Source organism: Vigna angularis, chromosome 2 (genome assembly GCF_016808095.1).
Source record: "Vigna angularis cultivar LongXiaoDou No.4 chromosome 2, ASM1680809v1, whole genome shotgun sequence".
Classification (NCBI taxonomy): domain Eukaryota; kingdom Viridiplantae; phylum Streptophyta; class Magnoliopsida; order Fabales; family Fabaceae; genus Vigna; species Vigna angularis.
The window spans coordinates 45,041,388-45,068,404 of NC_068971.1; the positions used below are offsets into that span (position 1 = coordinate 45,041,388).

At 33.8% G+C, this 27,017-nt stretch overlaps 1 protein-coding gene across 6 annotated transcripts; it reads left to right on the top strand.

Annotated features, from left to right (window-relative positions):
• Nucleotides 1-1,445: 1,445 nt before the first annotated feature.
• Nucleotides 1,446-26,787, top strand: LOC108322444 (serine/threonine-protein kinase CTR1). Of its 6 annotated transcripts, none has more exons than XM_052872767.1 (16): nt 1,446-2,228; nt 3,499-3,800; nt 3,877-4,021; nt 4,168-4,271; nt 4,461-4,669; nt 8,031-8,405; nt 14,821-14,861; nt 15,852-15,920; nt 16,014-16,114; nt 16,235-16,319; nt 16,427-16,525; nt 17,014-17,082; nt 17,180-17,311; nt 17,648-17,742; nt 17,828-18,023; nt 25,071-25,288. In XM_052872767.1, the coding sequence occupies exons 1-15, from the start codon at nt 1,665-1,667 to the stop codon at nt 17,934-17,936; spliced, it is 2,499 nt and encodes an 832-aa protein (XP_052728727.1). In that variant the 5' UTR covers nt 1,446-1,664; the 3' UTR covers nt 17,937-18,023; nt 25,071-25,288. The 6 variants fall into 6 exon arrangements, with proteins under 6 accessions (XP_052728727.1, XP_052728726.1, XP_052728728.1 ...); XM_052872766.1 differs by lacking the exon at nt 25,071-25,288 and adding an exon at nt 26,525-26,787 and having other exon boundaries at nt 1,447-2,228; XM_052872768.1 differs by lacking the exon at nt 25,071-25,288 and adding an exon at nt 26,525-26,787 and having other exon boundaries at nt 1,447-2,228; nt 8,049-8,405.
• Nucleotides 26,788-27,017: the final 230 nt, after the last annotated feature.

Sequence of the window (27,017 nt, forward strand, 5' to 3'; positions counted from 1 at the left end):
TCATTAAATCATAAGTTTTTTCATATATCTTTAATACTAATTCCTTTTTCTTTTTCCTCTTAATTTATTCCACCTCATTAGCCACGAGTATGTTGTTAAATGATCCTATTCCCTAAATGAATGTTGTTTGAGATTTATAATGAGAAAGCACTTTCTTATCGTATTTGATGACACTTTGGATATTATCTTATATACACAACCTATTGAAAAAATTGATCTATATTCATTTAGACTAGAGTTATGAAGGAAATATTACAACCTTTTGGTATGCTCCCTGTGCTATAAAATAAAAATTAGTGAGGGCTCTACCATCACATTTTATAGTATCCCAAATGTGATTTAACAAAATTAAAATTAAACCCATTAGGTCTTGGACTATTTGTACTTTCACACTGTTATACTGTATCTTTGACATTTTTAATATATGACCATAGTTAAATTATTTAAGATTTAATTAAAATATTATAATCAAGTAAAAATTCACTTTAGCATTCATCCTAGTGTATTAAGTGAAAATTTTGAGGTTTAATTTTTCTTAATCCACTCATTTGGTCAACAAATAAAAAATAATAATTTTGAAATGAGTTCAAATAGTTTCATATATCGTCATAATCAAATAGTCACTTTTTAGAAAAAAACAAACATTTTATATTTAATTCAAACTATGAAATTTATTGTTTAACTACTAATTTTATTTATTCACACTGAATTATCAATTCACGCTAAGTTTTGTGACAAATAAATATGAGTTATATAATCAATAAGTCAGTCAATTTATTCATTCACATGTTGAAGAAAGACACTTCCTTACTCATATAACAAAAAATTAACTCATTTATATTTTCTTAAAACACTGTCAATTGGAACTTTCCTTAATTTATAATATATTTGTGTGAAGAATGAGTACTTATTAAGACTTTTCACTCATGTCAGGAATAATAACAAACATGTTATTTTTAATTTTTTTCAATAACTTCTTTAACCATGGAAAATATAATCAATGATTAAAATTTAATACTAGTTTGTTAAGAAGTAAAAACTCTAATCAATTAGAGATATAAGTAACAATTTTTGTATTTGAATGCATACAAATGGTTTCACAGTAATTTGAGTATAAAAATAATATATATATATATATATATATATATATATATATATAAAATTATAGTATTTTTACAAATTATAAATATTAATTTATTTATTAAACAAAATCGGTAAGTATTAGTGAAGTGTACATTTTTGTTCAAAGTATATATTTTTTATTTATATTAAAATTTATGATGATTATTATATAAAAAATTATAATGATTATTATATTAAAATTTATGATGATTAGTACTTCGAATAAAGGAGCAAGTACCGAAGCCCTGTCCACTAGTAACATTTTAAGTCAAACCTGAAATAAAAAGGTACAGTACGTGCGGGGAGTGCGGCGGTGTGGACCAAAACCATTGCGCCACGCCACACTTCGAAAAGGTTATCAAACCGCTAAAATGTATAATTACTAAATCAAAAGATTGTTAGGATTTCCACCAAAGTCTATTGAGAGAGAAAGGGAAAAGAAAAGACCCACTCACTCTTACTGGTCCAAAGGGGAGGAACAGAACCCAATGAATTTGATGGGCTATGGCGGGTTTTAGGGCTGTGAGCCCCGTGGGCCCTCCATGGAAATGCCTGCCAGAAGATCCAGCAGCTACTCCCTCCTCAACCAAGCGCCAGATGACAACTTAACTGCTCCGTTGTTCGACTCTTCAGTGTTCGACTCTTCCTCCGGCGACGGTAAAAACAACAGGAGCAAGTTGGAGAGAGTATCCGATTGGGACTCTGTCGTGGATCACAGGCAGGGGAACAGGATCGGGAATTTGTACTCCTCTTTCGGGTTCGGGATGCAGCGGCAGTCAAGTGGGAGCAGTTTCGGTGAGAGCTCACTCTCCGGCGAGTTTTGCGCTCCCACTATGTTCACTGTGACACCTGATGAGACAGACAAAATCACACTTGGAGAGGTTAGAGGCAGGATTCCGGACGCTGGGCCAGCTAGGAGCGGCGGATCCTATGGCAAGAGCTGGGCGCAGCAGACTGAGGAGAGTTATCAGTTACAGCTGGCATTGGCTATTCGACTTTACTCAGAGGCCACGTGCGCTGATGATCCCAATTTTCTGGATCCCGTGCCCCATGAATCCTCTTCAAGGTCATCGTGTTCTGCAGAGACAGTTTCCCATAGATTTTGGGTATGTTGATTGTTTGTTATGCCTATTGTGCTATTCCTATTGTGATTGGTTGCCAAGTTTCTAAGATAATTGTGATTTTGGAAATGTCTTATCTGAGCTATATTTAAATCAACGAGTAATCAATGAAAAAACAACAATGACATGGGAATGAACTTTATCTCAGCATGATTCTGGACTTCTGGTTCTAGTGACTGATGCTTGAGAATATTTATCAGTTAAATTAAGTTACTCCAAAAGCTTTTTTATTAGTATAGGTCAGAAGGTAAAATAAATTGAATTTCTTACATAAATTAAAATAAACTTTTGCACCTCAATTTCTTTTTTGGTGAGTGGAATAAAAATTAATTGAAAAAGTTGATTTTAGCTTACAAGACGAGCTTAGATTTGTTTTGTCTTCTTATTTTTTTTTTATTCTTGAAGCGTTCACGGAGCTATTTATTGTCAAATAATGCTGCTGTTGTTCTATGGTTGATGTGATTATATGCATGTGTACAATTGAGTATATATGGATTTGTTTGGTTTTTCTAGATTGCATTGATAGGCCTATGTTTCTCTTATTAAAATTTTTGTGGAGAATTCTAAGCTCATTGACGAGTGTTTCTTAGTATTTGACTTGACTGGATGCAATTGGGGGAGTGCTTCAGTAAAAAAATCCTATTTGAGTTGTGTTCATTAGTTGCAAAGGGTGAAGTTGGATCATGAACTACAATGTGCAAGTCTGCCAGGATAAACAAGGACATCAGGCCTTTTATTTTGAATGCTTGTTTGGAAAAAATATAAACTGCTCTCATTTTGTTGTAGCACTGACAGTAGAAAAACGGCCTCCTTGAATTGTGGCATTTTTCAAATTTGCACCAAGCTTGTCTTAAATCATGACGCGGGGTCTGGGAACGAGTACTGATGGTCCGTTCTTCTTTTTGAAAGTTGTATTACAGAAAGAATCACTTTTCCCATTTTCTGTATTTTGTACTTGTTAACAGAACGTGCTTTGTCTTGTTCACGGGAATTTTTATTAGAGGGTATAATTATAAATTCTTTTGACGGAAGAAGTGAAAATGTGGTTATGAAGTTGATGTATGAGTTTAAGTTAAGAAGGAAAAACCTTCATCTCTTTTATTATGTTCTTATTGCTTTTTTCTTTTAAAATTATTTTTCTCTAACTTTACAGAAAATTGAGGGAGGTCTAGAAGTAGCTCCATTTTGATATATTTATTCCACTTATTGTTAGGCAGCCAATTGATATGTTGTTTTTGTTAATAACATGCACCAGGTAAATGGCTGCCTACTGTACTTCGACAAAATTCCTGATGGCTTTTATTTAATTCATGGAATGGATCCCTATTTATGGACCGTGTGCACTGATCTACAGGAAAATGGCCGAATTCCTTCAATAGAGTCACTAAAGTCTATAGATCCTTCGACCGTTTCTTCACTTGAAGTAATTTTGGTGGATAGACAGCGTGATCCTATCTTAAAAGAATTGCAGAACAAGGTACATGACATTTTTTGTCGCAGCACAGTAACAACAGATGTTGTAGACCAGCTTGCAAAGCTTGTATTCGATTGTATGGGGTGAGTCTCCTTGGAATTATTGTCTATGAACTTTTTAGCTTGCATCAGAGTAACTGTGTTTTATTGTTGTAATAAGGGGTTCAGCTTATGTATGGGAAGGCGATCTTTTTCCCATATGGAGGGAGTGCATTAATGATCTAAGAGATCGCATAGGATCTGTTGTTGTTCCAATTGGCAGCTTATCTACTGGACTTTGCAGACATCGTGCTGTATTATTCAAAGTAATATCTTCAATTCTATGGATGGCCAAAGCTGTGATTATGTTTTCTGACTATATTATTACTGCTATTATCTTTTTTCTTGGTGAAAGAGGGGGGTTGATGTGTTACTTTTTTACTGACATGCCTTATACATGCTATATCTTCAGGTGCTAGCTGACACCATTGGTTTACCGTGTCGAATTGCAAAGGGTTGTAAATATTGTTCAAGAGAAGATGCCTCTTCATGTCTTGTTCGGTTTGGGCTTGACAGGTATATGTTTTGGTGCTTGCTTAGCACATCTGCTATTCTGTTAACAAGTACAACTACAATTTAAATAGATGTTTTTCATGAGCAGTGCAATGTGATCGTGAAAGGATGAAGTGTAAAATTACTAATGTGTTATAACCTTTGAGTTCACATTTTGGGAACTGATTCCTGTTTAAAACCATATAATTACAGGGAATATATGGTTGATCTAATTGGAAAGCCTGGCTACTTATGTGAGCCCGATTCCTTGCTGAATGGTCCATCCTCCATCTCATTTTCTTCACCCTTGCGCTTTCCAAGACTCAAACCAGATGAACCTACCATTGATTTCAGGTCACTGGCCAAACAATATTTCTCGGATAGTCTGCCTAGTGAGCTTGTCTTCGATAGTGGTGTTGCAGGTGATATTCATGTTTTCCTATTCAATGATGCTCTAAATATAGTGCTGTATGCACTACTTTAAATCTAGGGGAAATTACACTTACTTCATATCATGTTAAATGACATTCACTCCCTCTAGTTTTCAAATAGTCTCTCACCTCTTATGTTTTTAATAAAATGACACTCACATTCCCTCTAGTTTTTAGATAAATATCCACTTTTATGTTTTTGATAAACGACACTTCCCTTTAATTTTTAATAACCATCTTCCTTATTTTATTTAAACACATCATATTGATTAAAATTTAAATATAAAAACTATGAAAATTAATAATTAAAGTTTAAAATAGAAAAATTGAATAAATTTTAATAAACACTGGTTTAATTATTATATATTAAAAATATCATAAATTAGATTGCCACTAAATTATAAATCATTTTATAAAAATATAAACATTTATATTTTTGAGAATTTTTTTTAGTATAAAAATAAATAAATAGATGTAAAATATGTGATTAAATTTATTAACTTATTATTTTGTTTACATATGATTGTAATACAAACATAAATATAACTAAAATAAGGACTACTACGAGTGTTATTGTGTTAATAAGATAAGGTAGATGAATATATATATATATATATATATATATATATATATATATATATATATATATATATATATATATATATATATATATATATATATATATATATATATATATATATATGCTAAAATTAGAATGTGATGTCAGTTTTTGGTCCTCCAATTTCCTCCAGTCCATTACTTTCTTGAGATACTGTGACTATTGCTGACTTGACAAATTCTTCACATGATGTGGATCGAACATGAGTTCCCTACTAAATGAATAGTTCCCACACGTTAACATCGTTTTAGAAGATTTTAAGAAAGATGAGTGTAATTTTCCCATAATCAAGTCATTTAATTCGTTGCAAATAAAAATTTCTTTAACTATAATGTTTTAAAATTTTAGTTTTTAATTTATATTATTATTTATGTTTTAGTTAAAATGTTATTCTTAAATTTTTATAAGAGAGTTGAATTTCTCTTTATCATAAGAGAGATGCATATCATTTATTCAAAATATAAGGGAGGTGAATGTCTATTTAGACACTAAAAGAGGTGTGAATGTTATTTTATTAAAAAACACGAGAGATATGTGTTTCTATTTTAAGATTAGAAGGGGGTGCGAGTGTCAATTGACATTATCTCAAGGAAGGTGCACAGTTTCTCCTAAATTTTATTATTGTTAAAATTGAGGAATAATGACATTGGACTGGATATTATATCTCTAAATACACAAACGAATATGAGTTTTTTTAGACTCATTACATTTGTTATGCATGGATGAAATATATTTTATTTCCTCTAAAATTTCGGTTATTAATAATAAACAAAATATGTTATTCTGATTCTTAATACTCTCCTACAAGCACGAGCATATAAATTATATACACCATGCTTTATATTTGTAGCCTATTTTGGTTCCCTCATAAATTTGATCGCTAGAGTTGACCAAACTTGTGATAGTATCTTCGGACTCAATCTTCTCCAGATGAAATGCCAATCAACTTTTATATGCTTGGTCATCTAATTAAATATTGGACTAGAAGTATATAAAGATGATCAATATAAAGTTGATCAACATCATTGATGTAGCCCTTTCGAACTTCGAATTCTTGAATTGATTTTTTTAGCTGAGTTCAAAAGTTAATAATGTCATGATCCTAATTCTGCTTCAACACTTGTTCTTGCTACTACATTTTACTATGTAGTTTTTCAAGATACTAAATTTCCTCAAATCAACTCACAATACATTGAATTGGATTGCCCACCTCTAGGGGAACCAAACCAATCAACGTCTGATATCCAATTATCTGAGTATGTCCTTTGTCTTCATAATGGAGACCCTTTTCCTGGAGTGCTTTTAATGTATTTCAATATCCAAATCACGACATCCCAACAGCCTTGGCAAGGAGAGTTCAAGGATGGATTGTTCATGTTGGATTTCATTTTAAAACCAATTAGGATTAAGTTGTTCAAAAAATATAAAAAGCAGGTGATGTGGGAATTCTCAACACCCCTTTCACATATAACTTCCAAAATAGGTGATTTACCAAGATGAGTTGTATGTTTTGATACCATTCGAATAACATCTCAAATTGTTTAGGAAATATAGAAGCCAAATCCCAAGAATTGAGGAAAAATTTGTGGAAATTCCTAACACCCCCTCCTCCAAATATCTCTGCTAGAGTAAATGAGCCTACTAGAATAGACTATGTACCAAGATGAGCTATGATCTCTCCTATCATGTCAGATTTCATTTAACCACCAAATGACATCAAACGAAGTTGTTCAAAATATGATCTGCATCCCTAGAATTTAGACAAACGATTGGGACTTCCCAACCAATGTAGTCAAAATCACAAGTATACTTGCAAACTCATAAGATCTTGCAAGTAGAGGAGATCCATACGTGCAAACACGAGACCCAGATTGGGAGAGTTGAGGATCAATATTTTACTTGCAAAATCGACAGATAGTTCTTCATGTCTAAAAATTGCCTTATCTTTTTAATTTTTTTTTTTAATTTTTTTATTTTATAGCTATAGTATACCTTTTAATATAGCAAAGAGTGAAGAGTTCAAGACACTGTTTGACTTAGTTGCCTAACATCGTTAGAGATTGGAAGAACATAGATGCTTGAAGAAAACTAGAGGCACAATAATGAACCTAGGATATGCATGGTTTGCCAAACAAATTTTCTCTGGGAAACTTGGTCCAACGAGCAGGCACAGTTCTCAAGATTCTTCTGTTAGTCTCTCTGTTAGGCTATTTGATATAGCATGTTAAAATAGGGGACACAGACTTTGGACCGAATACCTTGCCTATGAATACACAACGTATGACTTTATATAGAACATTACATTTATTATGCATGGACAAATTATATTTTGTTTGCTCTGAAATAAAGATTACATAAGTATGATAATAAACAAAATATATTACTCGGATTCTCAACAATGATAAACTCGTCCTTGTTCTTTTAGTTATATTTATTTTAATGGATGGATTATTTCTATGCTCACTCTCCGTAATCAATGTCTAACTTTCTGATTCAGTGTGGGCTTAAAATGTGTTTCAGTTTTTTCATTTCAACCAAATTGTATCCCTTGCTGTTTTTGTTTGATATTTTCTTTACTAAGTGATTAGTAGCACCTACGTTACTTTTGTTTTTGGTATATGTGGACTGTAACTATTTGACAAATTCGACTTTTCAATCAATGAAATCCCAAGCCTTTGATTGCCTAAGTACAGAACCGGATGCAAGTATGGGATACTCTGAATTTTTTTGCAGTGTCTGTTATTGATGTAGATTTTGGATTCTCCTTTCCAGAACAGTATGAAAGGCAGTACAGGGACAGGGACCCTGGACCAATTTCAAATGATAACAACAGAAGTTCTCTTGTTCCTCCACAACCACAAGCTTATCGTCCAAGTGCACATGATCAAGGCTCCGAAACATTTAAATCAGCTAACCCTCCACAGAATGTTGTTGGGCCGTCATTGACAAGCAAGGATTCATTGCTTTTAAAGCATAATCTTCCTGCTCATAGAGATACAGAGACCCGATTAATGATTTCTAGCAAACCATCTAGAGAGTTTTCTGTAGATATGGAGGATCTGGACATCCCATGGACTGATCTTGTTTTGAAAGGGAGAATAGGGTCAGGTATGTATGCTCTTCCATAACTTGCATATTAGTTAAAGTCTTGCTTATTTTTGGTTGATTCAGATGGGATGAGGTTGGTGTGTAGAAGAGAAACATTGAGGGATGGAACATGGCATAGTCAAGGTAAAAAAATGTAATATAAGGTAGTGGTAATGCGAATGAAAATAGAAAAGAAGAAAAAAAAAGTGTGCTTAACAATGCAATAATGCTCTTCAATCCCTCTGCATATCTGACTGGGAGAGCATGATACACAAGTTGGTAAGGGAGCTGATTCTAGGCCCAAGAGGGTGTCTAAGAAACCGTTGGGTTGGGATGATTTCATTCATCATTAGTGGATTACGTCTATTTGACCTTTTTGTCCAATACTGTTGGTTTTCCATAGTTCTAGAAAGAGTTGGTTAGGATTTGTTATTATGTTATTTGGCCTTCGTGCCACCTGTCCTAGAGAATATTTTGAGTCATCAGCTTATATGTTTGTATTGTGCATTGGAGAGAGGAACGAAAAAAATATTTCATTTCTTACCTTACCTTTTCTGAGGAGGCAGCCTGACCTCGAATTCAGTGCTTTATATTTTTAAGTATCATTTGGTGCTTTCATTGTTTTTTTTCTTTATGGCTGAGGGTACCCGTTCCACGCTCCTTTCTAACAAAATCGATGAATTGCTTTCTCAGATGTCACTTTTTTCTACTCAAATGACCGATATGCATAATCGACTCTCTCTTTTGGAAACTCAGCATACCACTCCTCCTTCTTCCCCTCGCCATCCTCACTCCTCCGATAATACCTCTTCTCAGCGCCACTTCTTGAAACTAGATGTTCCCCGCTTCGATGGTACAGATCCCGTAGGGTGGATATTCAAGATCTCTCAATTCTTCGAGTATCACAATACTCCAGAAGAAGAACGCATTACCGTGGCTTCCTTCTACCTTGATGGTGCTGCCTTAGCTTGGTTCCAGTGGATGTATCGGAATGGTCAGATCCTCTCATGGCCTCACCTCTTACAAGCTTTGGAAGCCAGATTCGCCCCCACTGCGTTTGAAGATCCCAAAGGTAAGCTCTTTAAGCTGTCCCAAACTTCCTCTGTTTCTTCTTACCTCACTGAGTTCGAAGCCACCGCGAATCGCGTCACGGGTTTGTCGCCGCCTTTCCTTCTGAGTTGCTTCCTCTCCGGTCTTAAGCCGGAGATCCGGCGTGAGGTGGTGGCACAACAGCCTCACTCGCTGTCCACGGCGGTGGGCTTGGCCCGGTTACAAGAGGAGAAGTTGTTGGATATCTCCAGGGTGCAGCGACCTAGGCCACTCAACTCTTGGTCCTCTCCCCCGTTGACCCGCACCGTTACCGTCGTTCCACCGCAACAACCACCACGAGCTTTTCCTCCCTTGTTGCCTACTCCTACCCCCAAGACTCGTTACCGCCAATTAACCGAAGCTGAGATGGCAGACCGCCGCGAAAAGGGGTTGTGCTTTAATTGCGATCAGAAGTATTCACGGTCGCATTGGTGCCCAGCTCGTTTCTTCCTTTTTATTTCTGAGGAAGATGACCCAGTTAGTGGCTCCCTTCCGGATCCACCGTTTTCAGATCGGGACCCTGAATTGGATACCTCACCTGTGGACTTGTTGGACCCTCCAGCCCAAATCAGTTTACATGCTTTATCGGGTACTGGAGCTCCAGAGACACTCCGATTAACGGGCCACATTGCACATCACCCGATCCGTGTGTTGGTAGACGGGGGTAGCACACACAATTTCATCCAAAAAGAAGTAGCTACTCGTTTGGGCTTGGCCCAATCCCCTACTGCCCCCCTTAAGGTCTTGGTTGGAAGTGGGGAAGAACTGGCGTGTACACAAGTTTGTCCTTCAATGGAGTTATTGATTCAAGGGCATTCGTTCCACATTGCTCTTTACGTGCTTGATATGGGCGGATCCGATGTGGTTCTTGGGGCCCAATGGTTAAAGCAATTAGGGCCCATCTTAATGGACTATCAAGCACTCACTATGAAGTTTGTATTCAACCAATCCATTATTGAGCTTAAGGGAGATTCTGGACCGCAGCCCACCTCTCTTTCACTGCATCAACTCAAACGGGTTGCTCGAGCAGATCCAACAGCCCAGTTTTTCTCATTGGTGGTAAGGCCTTCTTCTACTCCAACCACACTTCCAGATCATCCTAATCCTAAAGTACGTGATTTACTTTCTTCCTTCACATCACTTTTCTCTGAACCCTCTTCTCTGCCTCCACCCCGAAATACTGATCATGCAATTTCGTTGCTCCCTAATTCACAACCAGTCAATGTTCGGCGTTACAAATATCCGCATTTTCAGAAACTTGAGATTGAAAGACAGGTTTCCAAAATGATCGCCTCTGGTTGGATTCAGCCAAGTTCAAGTCCATTTTCTTCTCCGGTTCTCCTTCTGAAGAAGAAAGACGGATCTTGGCGTATGTGTGTGGATTACCGCGCTTTGAATGCCATTACGGTCAAGGACCGTTTCCCACTTCCTACGGTAGAGGAGTTGTTGGATGAATTGGGTTCTGCTCGATGTTTTTCGAAACTGGATTTGACTTCAGGTTTCCATCAAATCCGCCTTCAACCCTCTGATATTCCCAAGACAGCCTTCCGGACTCACGATGGACATTACGAATATTGTGTAATGCCATTCGGATTGTGCAACGCCCCGGCAACATTCCAATCTACCATGAATGATATTTTCAGGCCTCTATTGCGTAGGACAGTTATTGTCTTCTTTGATGATATTTTGGTATTCAGTGCTGACTTTGATCAACACTTGACTCATCTGCGCCAGGTATTCGAGATTTTGGCAAGTAATAGTTTCTTCTTGCAACCTCACAAGTGTTCCTTCTTTCAGACACAGATTGCATACTTGGGGCATATAGTTTCTAATGGGGGAGTGTCTCCCGATCCTGGAAAAATTGAGGCTATGGTTAAATGGCCAGTTCCTACCTGCACCAAAGGGCTACGTGGGTTTTTGGGTTTGACCGGTTTTTACCGGAAATTCGTTCGTCATTATGCAGCCATAGCCCAACCTCTGACAGATCTACTTATAAAGGGGCAATTTCAGTGGTCTACCCATGCTCAGAAGGCTTTCGACTCTCTGAAATCTACCATGACCAGCATCACAGTCTTAGCTTTGCTGGATTTTGATAAGACTTTTTATGTCCAAACAGATGCATCAGGGACAACCATGGGTGCAGTTTTGACTCAAGACAATCGACCAATTGCTTACTTTAGCAAGGTGTTCTGTCCTCGATTGTCTAAGTCCTCCGCGTACGTCCGAGAGCTCCACGCCATCACTAGTGTAGTGAAACGATGGCGACAGTATTTGTTGGGACACTTTTTCATCATTCAAACTGATCAGAGGAGTTTGAAAGAGCTCTTGACGCAAGTCATTCAGACCCCGGAACAACAGCACTATCTTGTAAAGTTGCTGGGTTATGACTACGAGATTCAGTACAAACCGGGGAGATTGAACGTGGTGGCAGATGCACTTTCGCGATCCGATTGTCCACTTCAGGGTGAGTTACATATGCTCTCTACCCCACAATTTGTGTTCTTAAATGAGTTGAAGGAATCACAATTATTGGACTCTGAATTCATTCTTATGAGGGATAAAGTACTGTCGAATCCCTCCTCTTATCCTCTTTTTCGTTGGAATGGCGAATTGCTTCTGTATCGTGGAAAGATTTGGATCAGCAATCAGTCCAAATTTATTCCCTTACTGTTACGAGAATTCCATGAGACTCCTGTTGGGATAGCAGTCCCTTGATCACCCCTCTAGCAGTTCTGGATTTGAAAACAGTGCCCATAGATGGCACCCCTACGCGTATGGCCTTGGTTCAATGGCACGGGCTGTCTCCGGATGATACTTCTTGGGAGAAGTGGGACGAACTCAAACTGATTTATGACCTTGAGGAGAAGGTCCTTGTCGAAGGGGAAGGTATTGATACACAAGTTGGTAAGGGAGCTGATTCTAGGCCCAAGAGGGTGTCTAAGAAACCGTTGGGTTGGGATGATTTCATTCATCATTAGTGGATTACGTCTATTTGACCTTTTTGTCCAATACTGTTGGTTTTCCATAGTTCTAGAAAGAGTTGGTTAGGATTTGTTATTATGTTATTTGGCCTTCGTGCCACCTGTCCTAGAGAATATTTTGAGTCATCAGCTTATATGTTTGTATTGTGCATTGGAGAGAGGAACGAAAAAAAGTATTTCATTTCTTACCTTACCTTTTCTGAGGAGGCAGCCTGACCTCGAATTCAGTGCTTTATATTTTTAAGTATCAGAGCACTGTCGAAAGAAGTCATGTTTCAGTGTATCAAATAAAGGTCATTTAAGTCACTTCAAGCATCTCAATGCATAACAGCTGTAGGATAATAACCGACGAGGGAGTGTCCTTACCTTAGTAGTGAAAAGAGGAATATAAGAAACAGTAAACTAATTAATGCAATAAAACACTCCAATCCCTCTTATCTAAGGCAGGTTCTATAACAAAGGTCATGGTTCAGAAAACTATCCTATCACATAACTGCAGTAGGATAACAATGGTCCTCTAACATATATATATAAGAGAAGAAAAAAGGAAAATGGACTTAGAGGTGTTGACCATGGAAAACTATAATTGTTCATGAAAGAAGTAGGAATGCTTCTATGAGTAAAGAGGAAACATTGGTGGGACAGTGTAATATAATGAACACAGGACCGGACAACAAAGTATTGTAGAGAAGCAAGAATTTTCGATCCTTCCTGTTCATAAATACCAGGATATATGGTCCTTCTTGAGAGAATGACAGGAAAGAAGAAAGATATAATTAATGGGTTATTTCAAATCATGGTGAACCTTCTCTTGGGTCTTTCTATCAGAACCTTATGTTGTTTAATGTCCCCTTTTGGTGCATTTATTGGGGAGCTCTTTGGGCCCACTGCTTTCTCTAGCAATAAAAATTAGAGCACACTATTCTATATAGAATTTTATATGTTCTGAATGAATTGTGTGTCTAATGTAGACCACACAACATGTATTTATAACATAATACATAATCAATTATAATAAATACACCTAATAATTAGGAATCAATCATTCTAATTTTCCAGATTATGTAACGCCTAATTTCTTGGAAATATGTAACAACTGATTTAATTCTAACACTCCTCTGGAACATATAATGTCATATATACAAAGCTTGTTACAAATGTATTCAATCCGAGGGCCCCTAAGGGACTTGGTGAACATGGCAGAAATAACTCTAAGGGACTTACATTATTAGAGTTGACAAAATCAGGAGTGATTTCTCCATAGAGCACCTTTTCTCTAAAAAAGTGACAATCAATTTCAATGTGTGTGATTCTTTCATGGGAAACTGAGTTTAATGCAATGTGAAGTGCAACTTGATTGTCACAGATAAGCCTTGCTTCATGGATGTCTCCTATTTTTAGTTGTAGAAGTAGTTGCCTAAGCCACGAAAGCTAACAAGTGGCTGCTGCCATGGCTAGAAAGAGACAAACAGAAGTTATTTCTGCCACAGCGGGAACATAAGTTACCAGACTGACAACGGCAACGACATGTTGTGTAGGTTGCATGGTTGCCTTGTATGGGAGGCACTCATTATAGGCATCAACAGGATTGGAAATCTCATATGATTGTTTTGGAGAATTGACCTGAGCAATATTAGCGGTCTTATGTTGTTGTCGTGTCTTTGTATGACATTTTGCCTCAGTGTGGCCATATCGTTGACAAAAATTACAATGAGGGTGTTGACCTCGATATCCACCACAATTCCCACTTCGTCCACCTCGAGGGAAGACTGGGAATAAAAAACAGAGGAATTGGTGGTGATTGACCAAACCTGTGAGGAATGAAGAGGTGAAGTAATTGTTCACTAGCACGTGATTAATACCAGTTACTATCAGATAACAATATATCTAAGAAAATATGAGCATTGTTCCACAATCAAATACACCTTAGAGCAGCAAAAGTTATCACATCACCACACAATTTTGTAGTGATGCTACAAAATGCTCTAAAGTTAACCAATAAAAATTTAGCCTGTGTTAAGTACGAAGTATTTAATGAATTAGTAGCATTACATGCTTCTGGTAGCTTGAAGTGAAATTGGTATCAATAGTATGATAGAATATAATGTGTATGATAGGAGAAAACATATTAAGAAGTAGTTGTGAGTTAGGTTGTTAGGGTGAGTGAGGTTTCTTTTATATATTTTTGGATAATTTTGTTGATTGAGCTTTAGCTTTTTGTGAAGGGGAAACCCTTGGAAGAGAGAGTGCTCTTCTATTTTGTGTTCTTTTCAGTTTATACAATAAAAAATATTACTCTTCTTTCTCTTTTCAATTCTGGATTCCTAACATAGTGACTAATTAAATTTGGTCTGTTATATTTTAAGGTTCTTTTGGAACTGTACATCAAGCTGAGTGGAATGGCTCGGTAAGTCCCTCTCTTCTTTTTTTCTTTCATAAGTGCTCTATAAAATAAGATTAACCCAGGATTACTGTTTTTTCATGGGTTGTTTATATTTTTTGTTTTTCAGCATCTCTGTCATTGTATCTTGCAAATTCAACTAAACGTGTAATTAGTATATTGATATGTGAATGGCATCTCTCTCTATATCTGTACAATAGTCAAACTCTATTCAATATCTGGCATTTTTTTGTAAGCATTCATTGCTTATTGATTATATGCACATGAAGGTATGATAAAGTCATTAAGTGCATTTTTTTAAAATGCCATGCTTTTGTTTTCTGGATCTAATGATTGTCTATTGATCTTGTTATATATATGCTTGTAAATTAAAGTAAGTCTTCTTATTGTTCAAAGGTTGCTGTGCCTGATCAGCTGAACTCAGTCGACCTGTGTTGTTTTGTATTTTGCCTCCCATTTTCCAATCTTCTTACGACTACATCCAAACATTTTTGCATATATTTTCATATTGAGCTGTGCTGTAAAAATTACCGGGCACAGGGCTTATTTTAAAAACTTAATTCGCTAAGTTGCAACTTGCAGCATCTAAACATTGTTTCATTTATGGGCGCAGTCAACTTATCAGCACTAAAGGTTTCATTCATTTACTATTTCATTTTCAATAAATAGATGAAGCATTAGGGAAGATGGCATATTTTATTAATGCTCTTTTTATGCTTTCAACTAGAAGGCTTCTGTCCTTGTACTTTTGCTGTCTTTGCAAAAAATAAAATAAAAATTCAACTTTATTAGTTTAATGATTTAGAATGCATATTTATTTATTTTTAATTTGGGAGGTGTACATGCTTGTGTATTGCTCCATTAAAGTTTGAAGCCAAAGTGAGTTTAATATTTAAATTTGTTTAATGTATCCTTTTTTCCATCCCTCTACTTGTTTGTTGCATATGTTATTTTAGTTTGTTGCATTTACATCTGTCAAAATGATAAGTACCGCAGGAGGTTGCTGTGAAAATTTTGATGGAACAAGACTTTGCAGGTGAACGCTTCCAGGAATTCTTGAGGGAGGTAGGCCCAGTAGTTCTTGTCTTCTTTTGCATTGAAAAATACTAATTGTAAGCTTGCTGCTGATTTGAGCTATATTTTCACCCCTTTTGCTAGGTTGCAATAATGAAAAGCTTACGGCATCCAAACATTGTTTTACTTATGGGTGCAGTCACTAAGCCTCCCAATTTATCAATTGTCACAGAATACTTGTCCAGGTTTTGCAATATCTCATCTACCAGTTTCTTTACTCTTCCCTCATATAAGAGGAACCTCTTTTCATGTTTATAACATATGTTACAATTGAGACCTGAAGAATTTGAGTGAACTAAATGCAGGGGTAGCTTGTACAGGCTGTTGCATAAACCTGGTGCCACAGAAATGTTGGATGAGAGACGTAGGATAAGTATGGCTTATGATGTGGTAAACTTTCAGAACAAATATATTATTATTTTTGGTTCTGTTTATTTTTTGAGCTAATATGTAACCTTTGTATACATTGGTTAAGTATTTGTTGTTTTCCCGTGCAGGCTAAGGGGATGAATTATCTTCATAAACGTAATCCTCCCATTGTTCACAGAGATCTGAAATCTCCAAACCTTCTTGTTGACAAGAAATATACAGTGAAGGCAAGAAGGAAATTGTTTTATGTCTGAAAAATTGTGTAGAGTTTCATTTAACCCATTAGCGACCTTTGTTAGTATGATTCGACTTCTCCAACATGCATTCCATTCTACAATCAGAAGGCTATATTGAATCCCCAAATTTCATATCATTTTGTGTATGCTAGCGTTAAAGTACTGATATAGTCCATGCTGAATGACACTGTTTAACCACCATCTCTTTTGAACTTTTAGTGAATCTATGAAAGAAATATTACAGCAAAACTTGGTCTACATACTGTTGACAAAAGTTTTACATTCTGCCAATTAGCTGGGCTTCATTTGACTCAAATTTCACATATTGACAAAAAAATCAATTTAATACGTTCAGTGCGTAGCAAAATTTATTTTCTGGAGGTTTACTTGTTTATGGTCTGTTTTGCTTTGGCATTATGGGCATTATTGTAGTGATTTGAATTTTCACAGATCCTTGTTTACTTGTGTTGTCCCTTTAGGTTAGTGATTTTGGGCTTTCCCGACTAAAGGCAAACACATTTCTCTCATCCAAGTCAGCTGCTGGGACAGTAAGTTTACTTTCAAAACCTGTGTATGTGCTTATCATATTTTTCAGAGGTCTATTTTATTATTGCACATTAAGTTGAACACCCTTTTATCTATTAGCCTGAGTGGATGGCTCCAGAAGTTCTTCGTGATGAGCCATCCAATGAGAAGTCAGATGTTTACAGCTTTGGTGTCATCTTGTGGGAGCTTGCAACATTGCAACAGCCTTGGAGTAATTTGAATCCACCACAGGTTTGTCATATAACTGATCTATTTCAGTGTGCTTATGGTTAGATTTCTTATTATGATTATGTTGCTTTGATTTTTATTGAAGCGTCTTTAATGACTGTAAGTGCGTCACATAAAAGAAATAGAATGCTATTGGTAATTGAAATCTGAAAATGATTGCAAGAAAGATATAATTCTGTTTGATGGCGGCCTGTTATCAACATATAATTCTACTGAGACTGAAATTTGCATCAATATTTCTTTCTATCTATTTTTACTTTTGGTCTGTAGCTTTTAGTAATGTTTTTGATGCAGAGCTTTTGAGTTACGTAGTCATCATAAGCCTGTAATGTTTTGTAGGTTGTGGCAGCTGTTGGCTTTAAGGGAAAAAGACTTGAAATACCACGAGATTTAAATCCTCAAATAGCATCAATAATTGAGGCTTGCTGGGCCAAGTGAGTTGCAGATACATCTTTCGTTTGTAGTGTGGTTGTATATTCTGCTTGAGTTTTACTCTTATGCCTGGTTTACAAACTGCAGCGAACCCTGGAAACGCCCTTCTTTTTCAAGTATTATGGATTCTTTGAAAGGATTGATCAAACCCCCTGTACCTCAACCTGGTCGTCCAAACATGTCGTTGCTCATTTGAATGGTTGGAATGATAGTTATTATTCATGCGCACAGGATTTTGTTAGTTTTGATGTCTATCACGAATACACTATTTCAATAGTCCCAGGTGCGTACCAAATTCCTTAAAATTTTGCTTGGACGTAGTAATTTGTGTTTTCCGGTGATGCAAATATTATCAATTTTCAAGTGGGGAGTGGGGGCATTATTTTCTAGATATTTTTGTTATTATGAATCTACTATCTTAAAAGCTAAAATTATTAGTTGGTGTTGTACATGACTATTTACTACTTCTATAGCATCGCCAACCCGCCTCACTTGAGCTCGTTGGACTATAAGAGTAAACAATGCATAGATCCATTGTTGGAAATTTGAGGGTCTGAAAATACTAGGGAGATCATGAACAATGGGTCACGAGCTAATAGACGAGAAATTGATCCAACTTTAACCCAAATACTTAAGGTATTAGGTTTGTTTATTGGTCTTTCTCAGTTATATGGTGTTCAATTTTCACATTTTTATATAGTGGGATTCTAACTCAATCGAACACCAACAATCTCCCCCTCAAGTGAGTCTTTTCGAAATTGTAAGTTCCTCCTTTGATAACCTTATTTATCCTTGAGTACTCAATAGTGACTATATTTGCACTACCATTCACCTTAGCATGACGCACTATTTGAACCCTTGTTAGAAAGACTTTTGATAGATTCATTTATGCATTGTACTAAGTTGGTCACTCAGATTAACCATCTTTGATACAACTTGTTAGGGGATCTGAAGGGGAGAAACACCTAAGAGATCTTCACCAATGGCTCTTAAGCCAACCACATAAGAGAACATGAAATCACATTAAACCATACACCTCAACTTTAACTCACACTTAAACACTAATAATCTCCTCTTTAAGTTTGATTTGTACTACATTGGAAGCTTTCTTGTGTAATCCATCATCTTTCCCTAATGGTCTAACAATATGACCTTTTCTACCCAATCTTACATTAAACCATAAACCTCAACTTTAACTCACACTTAAACACTAATAATCTCCTCTTTAAGTTTGATTTGTACTACATTGGAAGCTTTCTTGTGTAATCCATCATCTTTCCCTAATGGTCTAACAATATGACCTTTTCTACCCAATCTTACAATAACTCATGGTGTGCATGTTGCTATGGACCTCTCATGCCGAAAACCCTTGACCAAAAGAGACCTAACACTCACTCTGCTTGGATGTTCTTTGATACAATTCTTGTAGACTTGTATGACTATGTTGGAGAAAAACTTCAAATGCACAATACTACTCTGTCAAAAGGTGATACCTCTAATAGTTCCAAAAGTTTAGGTGGAGGTTCTAAGGAAGGACATCTCAAATGCCTCAAAGAGTTCACACTACATCCAAAAGTCTTTGGAGACTCTTTCCTAGACTAGATGCCTAGGGACATAGCCTCAAATTGATCAAATGATACATAGGCTTAGAGCAATGGGGATGACACTCACTTAGAAAAACAACGAAGAAACTAAGGGTTAGGTCTCTTCAACTCAAAGTTTTAAAGCAAAATAGGGTTGTGAATTCTTCTAATATATATGTTCAACTTGTCCATTTCTACACAATGTGAACCTTCAACAATCTCCTTAAGTGAGTTCTTTCCACATTGTACACTTCCCCTAAAGAAAAGCATTCTTCTTATCCATAAGTACTCAATGGTGATCTTTACTTGTATTGTCATTCACCTCAATGAGACAATTTGTGTAAACCCTATGTCAGGAACACTCTCAATACAAGGGTGATCCATCATCAATTCCATTATACACATTTGAGCTAGTCACCAACATTCAACATCCACCCTGGTACTACTTGGGCAATTTGAGGGGGATAAACATAAGAAAAATCTCCACCAATGGGTCAAGAGACAACAACACCAGAGTACTTGACCTCATCTACAACTCAAAACCTTAAGAGACTAGGTTTGTGAGTTTTTCTCACTTATTTGTTGTTGAACTTTCTCATTCATATACAATGTTGGAGTTCAAGTTACGCCTGAATTCCCATACCCATTTTAACCTAGTGTTTGAATTTGGTCGTTTTTATTAGAAAAATGGAGCTGAGAAGGATTTAACTTTATAGGATTTGATCATAGAAGTTTAATACCATATCATGACATTTTCTACAACACATTTTAACAATTATTCATAAAATGCAAATTGTTGACTCCAAGGTTTTGCAAAAGAAACATGTCATTATAAATTCACTGGAATGACTCCTTGTTATCACCCAAATATGCTTTTCTAGCCTTTCTTTAATGCTTCTCCTACCTCACCAATGGAAACCTTGACAAATTACCTTAAGTGCCCATTCCTTGTCTTAATTGTCCAAATATTCTCCCTGTCAAATGTGAACAACTTGGCACATAATTCTTGTTGAGGGCCTTCACATGTTTGGCTTCCTAAAACATAACTGGAAGGGAAAAATAAGCGTTGTCTAGGCAAAGAAAGGCAAGTGACGCTAACCTTGGGTTTTGGATATGGAATTTCACAATTTGTAAGACATTTAAACACATTAAACTTGAATTGATCTCATTTCAAATTGTTTTGTTTGGATAAGACAATTTAAATTCATTGAAATTTAATTTTCTAGCTTGGATAAAATATTTCAATTGTTACTAAATGCAAAACAAATATTTAAATATCAAACAATTATTAATAATTCAAAAATATCAATATTGATAATATTTTTAGTTAATCTTGGTTTGTGTTATTTTTTGAGTAAAGTTCGTCTAGATTTTAACTGACATTGGTTGAGATTTTTTTCAGTTTATGTCAACCACAATTGTTTAGATTGTCATTAATCAGGATTATTTTTGTCATGTTCGTTGTTGGTTTTTTTTTTCTGACTTAGCGATATTGGTTGAAAAATTTCCCCAAATGACGATGGGAAAAAAATCCGTCAAGTATTAGAAAAAAATCCTAACACTATTGACAAAGAATACATTGATGTCAATGATAAAAGAAATAATCGCTACAAATATTAACAAAAAAAAAATTATCACAACAGATATCAATTGAAAACTCTCGCTGATATTAAGCGAGTAGCCATTGTAGTCCAGGAAAATCATAATTAATGTTGACCATGGATAATCCCCACCTACATTGTCTAGAAAAAATAAAACTCTAATCGATGTCATTGAAAACAAACCCCTACTTACGTCAACAACAAATTACTTTAGTTAGTATAAATTAAAAAAAGTGTTTGACATTAATAAAAATCATTATTAATATTGACTGAGAAATAACTTCAGACTAAGATCAACAAGAAAATTACCCAAATGATGTTAGTTGAAAAAATAAACACAATTGATTTTAATTTGAAAGAAACTTATGTAAACATGTATTCAAAAATAATGTTGAAATGATGACACACAAACCTTAGCTAAACGAAAAGTGTCTGAGTCAAAACGATAGATTTAGTTGATTAGAGAATTCAAAGAGAATAGACATGAATTTAAGAGTATGAAAGTTAACTACTACAAAAAAAAAATCATAGATATCAATTTTTTTTTATCATAGATAGTGTTTTTTAAGCGCTATCTATACATGAACTATCGATTAATAGATAACGCTTTTTAAATAAGTGTTATCTATTGAGAACGGACAATAAATAACACCTTTTTAAATAAGCGCCATCTACTGGTCTAAATCTTTTTTTTTTAAAATAGAATAAAATAATTTTTGAAAAGAAAATATAGAATATTGGTTTTATTATATACATACCCACACTATTTATTGGTTCTATTACATAAAAAAAAATATAAAATATTAAAAAAAATATGACAAAGGTCTTAAAGAGAATGTTCAATAATATGAATAAAAACTATTGGTACAATAATATTTTAAAATTTAATCGTTATGTCGTCTAGTACGTATTATGACATGACATTGCTTTATAAGATAATATATACAACCATAATATATATATATATATATATATATATATATATATATATATATATATATATATATATTATAGGTATTTATAAACATGCACATCACCATAACATAACTTATAAATATGTACTAATTACACGTAAACACTAATTTTTTCTAATTTCAATTATTTGACTTTCACTATATTATTGACATCTACAACTAGAAAAATACTGTAAGAAAGAAAAATAATATAAAATTAGTTAATTAAATTTTACTACAAATTAATTATGACAATAAAGATAACTTACCTTAGTTGGAATTGTTCCTCTTTCACATTATGTGATAATTTCTATCATATACACACGTAATACCACAAAATGAATAAAACATCTTTATAATTTGAACATATCAGCAAACCACTAGTATACTCCAAACAGATTTAGTGCATGATAACAAATAATTATATACCATATACAAGTTTAAACTCTTAATAGTAAGTCATGCTTTCATTACAATCGTATACTCTTGCAACCAGTTTCACAATAATACAAGTTATTTAATTAACCAATACCATGCAACAAGGAAAAAAGTCTTCAATCATTCAAGAATATAAGTTATTTACCTAACCAGTAAAATGCAAGCAACCATAACGTGAACTAAAAGTCACATAAGGTCATTCAACAATTCAATTATCACAGTCAAAACTATATTGCACAAAATATACTAGAGTAATGTACCTTAATTGTTGTCCACTTCATATTGTTTGACTTAGAATTTGAAACCATGAATCTTGTTTGAGCTCTATAGGTTTGTATAACCCTAGTGAATAAATAAAATTGAAGCATATATAATTAAAAATAATACAACTAAAAGTATATATATATATATATATATATATATATATATATATATATATATATATATATATATATATATATATGTCAACTAAAGTATACAACACATATTTTTACATGTCAAACAATTTTTTCAAATCTTGCCTCGTACTAATGTCTACCACCACTAAGTCAAGATATTGAATTATCTCTAGTTTAAGATTGATTACCAGCAAGACCAATGTTGGCTATAATTTAAAATTAATCAACAAAATTAGAAGTCGTCTAACTTTCAAAATAATATGTTGATAAAGTTGTAAAGGAATGTATTATCCTGTATTAATATGTGTAAGAACAAACTTATCAATCATCCCATTAAGAAAAAGAGTAATTATTTTTTGCATTTTGTCTTTCATTGATAGCTCATGTGTTGTGATTTGGGGTGATAAAAAAAGAACACCTTATCATTTAGCTTAACAAAATTTTGATATAAGTACCTTATAATAGAAAAATATAAGAATGTATTAACAATGTGATAAGGTGTCAATTTACGAATGAAGTTAATGATAAAAAGTACTATATGTTGTACCAGATATATATAGAAATTGTAGTTGCACCTACTCATGCATAGTTAGTAACTTCTTTAATAATTTCTGCATTAATGATTTCTTTATGATTATCTAGTCCAAATATGTTTTTGTCTATTTCTTTTGAACGAAGTGACTCTGATGCCTTTAGTATTATGTATGAAGATAGACAATTGCACAATTTAAGAAGATTGAGATAAAACAATTTACGAGGAGTATGTTGAATGACCATTTTCTTTTGACATTTCTTTTTAGGTGTAACATATTCATTTGCATTATTCATCTTTTTCTTTTTAGGTTGAGTAGAATTCTAAAACATATTTCACTGCGAAAATTTGATGATGTTTTAGGATTCTACTCAATCTAAAAAAAAAAGATTAATAATACAAATGAATGTGTAGCACCTAAAAAGAAATGTCAAGAAAAAATGATCATTCAACATACTCCTCGTAAATTGTTTCATCTCAATCTTTTTGAATGGTGTAATTGTCTATCTTCATACATAAAGCTAAAGGCATCAGAGTCACTTCGTTCAAAACAAATGGATAAAAACATATTTGGACTAGATAATCATAAAGAAATCATTAATGCAGAAATTATTGAAGAAGTTACTAACTATGCATGACTAGGTGCAACTACAATTTCTATATATATCCGGTACAATATATAGTACCTTTTATCATTAACTTCATTCGTAGATTGATACATTATCACATTTCTAATACATTCTTATATTTTTTTATTATAAGGTACCTATATCAAAATTTTGTTAAGCCAAATGATAAGGCGTTCTTTTTTTATCACCCTAAATTACAACACATGACCTACCAATGAAATACAGAATGCAAAAAATAGTTACTCTTTTACTTGATAATGGAGTGATTAGTAAGTTTGTTCTTACACCTATTGATACAGGATAATATCTTACTTTATCAACAATGTATTATTTTCAAAGTTAGATGTACGACTTCTAATTTTGTTGATTCATTTCAAATTGTAGCCAACATTAGGTCTTGCTGGGAATAAATCTTAAACGAGAGATAATTCATTATCTTGACCCAGTGGCGGTAGACATTAGTATGAGGCAAGATTTGAAGAAATTGTTTGACATGTAAGAATATACGTGTTGTATACTTTTAGTTGACATATAGTTGTATTGTTTTTAATTATACATGCTTTAATTTAATTATTCACTAAGGTTATACAAACCTATCGAGCTTAAACAAGATTCATGGTTTCAAAGTCTAAGTCAAACAATATCAAGTGGACAACAATTAAGGTACATTAATCTAGTATGTTTTGTGCAATATAGTTTTGACTATGATAATTAAATTGTTGAATGACTTTTAGTTCACGTTATGTCTGCTTACATTGTATTGGTTAGGTGAATAACTTATATTCTTGAATGGTTGAAGACTTATTTCCTGGTTGTCTGATATTAGTTAGTTAAATGACTTGTATTATTGGGAAACTGGTTGGAGGAGTATACGGGTGTAATGAAAATATGACTTAAGAGTTTAAACTTGTATATGATATATAGTTATTTGTTATCATGCACTAGATCTGTTTGGAGTATACTAGTCGTTTGTTGTTATATTCAAATTATAAAGATGTTTTTTAATTTTGGTTTTTTAGTGTCTAAGACAACCCAACGACAATGATTGTGGGTAGTACGTATGTCAATATATGAAGTAAATTATCACATACTATGAAGGAGGAACAATTCTAACTTATGTAAGGTATCTTTATTATCATAATTAATTTGTAGTAAAATTTAATTCACTAATCTTATATTATTTTTCTTTCTTGTAGTATTTTTTGGTTGCAGATGTGAACAATATCGTGAAAGTCAAATCATTGAAGTTAGAAAAAATTGGTGTTTACGTGTAATTAGTACACGCTAATAAGTTATGTTATGGTGATGTACATGCTTATAAGTACTAATAGGATATATATATGTTATGGTTGTATATATTATCTTATAAAATAATGTTATGACACGTACTAGACGACTTAACGATTAAATTTTGAAATATTATTGTAGCAATAGTTTTTATTCATATTAATGAACATTCTCTTTAAGACCTTTGTGATATTTTTCTCAATATTTTATATTTTTTTGTATATAATATAATCCATAGATAGTCTGAGTTTGTACATAATAGAACCAATATTCTATATTTTCTTTTAAAAAATTATTTTATATTTTATTCTAATTTTTTTTTTATAAATTTGGACTAATAGATAAAGCTTATTTAAACAAATTCTATCTATTGTCAATCACTAATAGATAGCGCTTATATAAAAAAACGCTATCTATTGTCAGCCACCAATAATAAATAACATTTTTTTAAATAAGCGCTATTTATTGTTGGCTTACAATAGATAGCGCTATCTATTAATAGATAGTCCATGTATAGATAACACTTAAAAAATGCTATCTATGCACTTTTTTGTAGTAGTGGTTTTAGGTTAAATTTAAAATTTTCTAGGTTATTTAATTACTTATAAAATTATAGAATTTCAATTTGTTCCAATAACATATATTGTTATAAAATACCTCAAATTTTTTTATAGAAATGAATGTATCTTCTTAAAATTTCCTATGGAAACACACTATAAAGGATTAGACCCTAAGGTCATTTTGCCAAGGAGCTTCCGAAGGGCTTGTGAGGAGGGTAAGAGCTCTGAAGTGAGAGCCTCATATAGAGCCTCTTCTAGCAATTCCTTCTTCTAAAGCAAACCTGACATTTCCTTCTTCATTGACTTACACGTTTTTTTAGCTTACTTAGGTTTTGCCTTTAAGTTCTTTTACTTAAAAGGGTGGTTCAATATAAAATAATAGATAGATTTGTTAGATAAAGATATAACTAAACTTCAGGTTACAAGTTGTGTTTATAGGATCAAGTTATACTTGTTCACATCTAAAGAGTAGTCAGTCATAAAACTATCACTCCATTAGTGCTAGTAAGGTGGATGGAGCACACACTTGGATGGTTTTGAGGAATCGAATGAGTTTAAAAGCACTTGATTTTCTTTACTCCATTTGGACGATTCACTTGACTAGAGCAGGAGTAATTTACTTTCTTTGCCCAGTCATATATTGAAGTGTAGTTGTAATACAGTTTAATTTAATTAGGAGTTGGAAAATGGTGGGTTTAAGGGGTTGGTGTTAAACGCTATTTGTCTTTGCTTCATGGTTGTTGCTTGTATAAGTAAGCCATGTTGTAGTTCTATGATCAAACTAATATTCGTCCGTGTTTCAGTTACAGAGGCGCAGTTGTACATTTCTGTTCAAATTCGGATTCAGAATACCCAATTTCGACACAAAGCCATACTCCATCTTTAAGGCAGCAAATATTATTTGGTTATGTACTCCAGTAATTTTATGAATAAAATGTATAATGTTTTCATCCATAAAATTTTGTTTTGTAAAATTATTCTCATTGTAACTATATTAGTTAATGATAAGCGACTTTAACCGAATGGGGAGCGTGTTTTTCATCCCTCTCCCAATTTCCTTGTCTTTTGGAACTAAATTAACCATATAAAACAGTAGGTTTTCTACTGGTTTGCATTCAATGTCTAAGTGTAGATAAAATTCTTTGGAAGAACTTCTAAAAGAAAAAAAGAAATAATTTATTTCATAGTTAATGTTAGTTTATGTAAGTATTGATTTGTAATTTTTTTCATAGTTTATTATTATTTTTAATATAAATAATCTAATTTTAATCTATGAAGGTATGTTTTTAAAAAGTT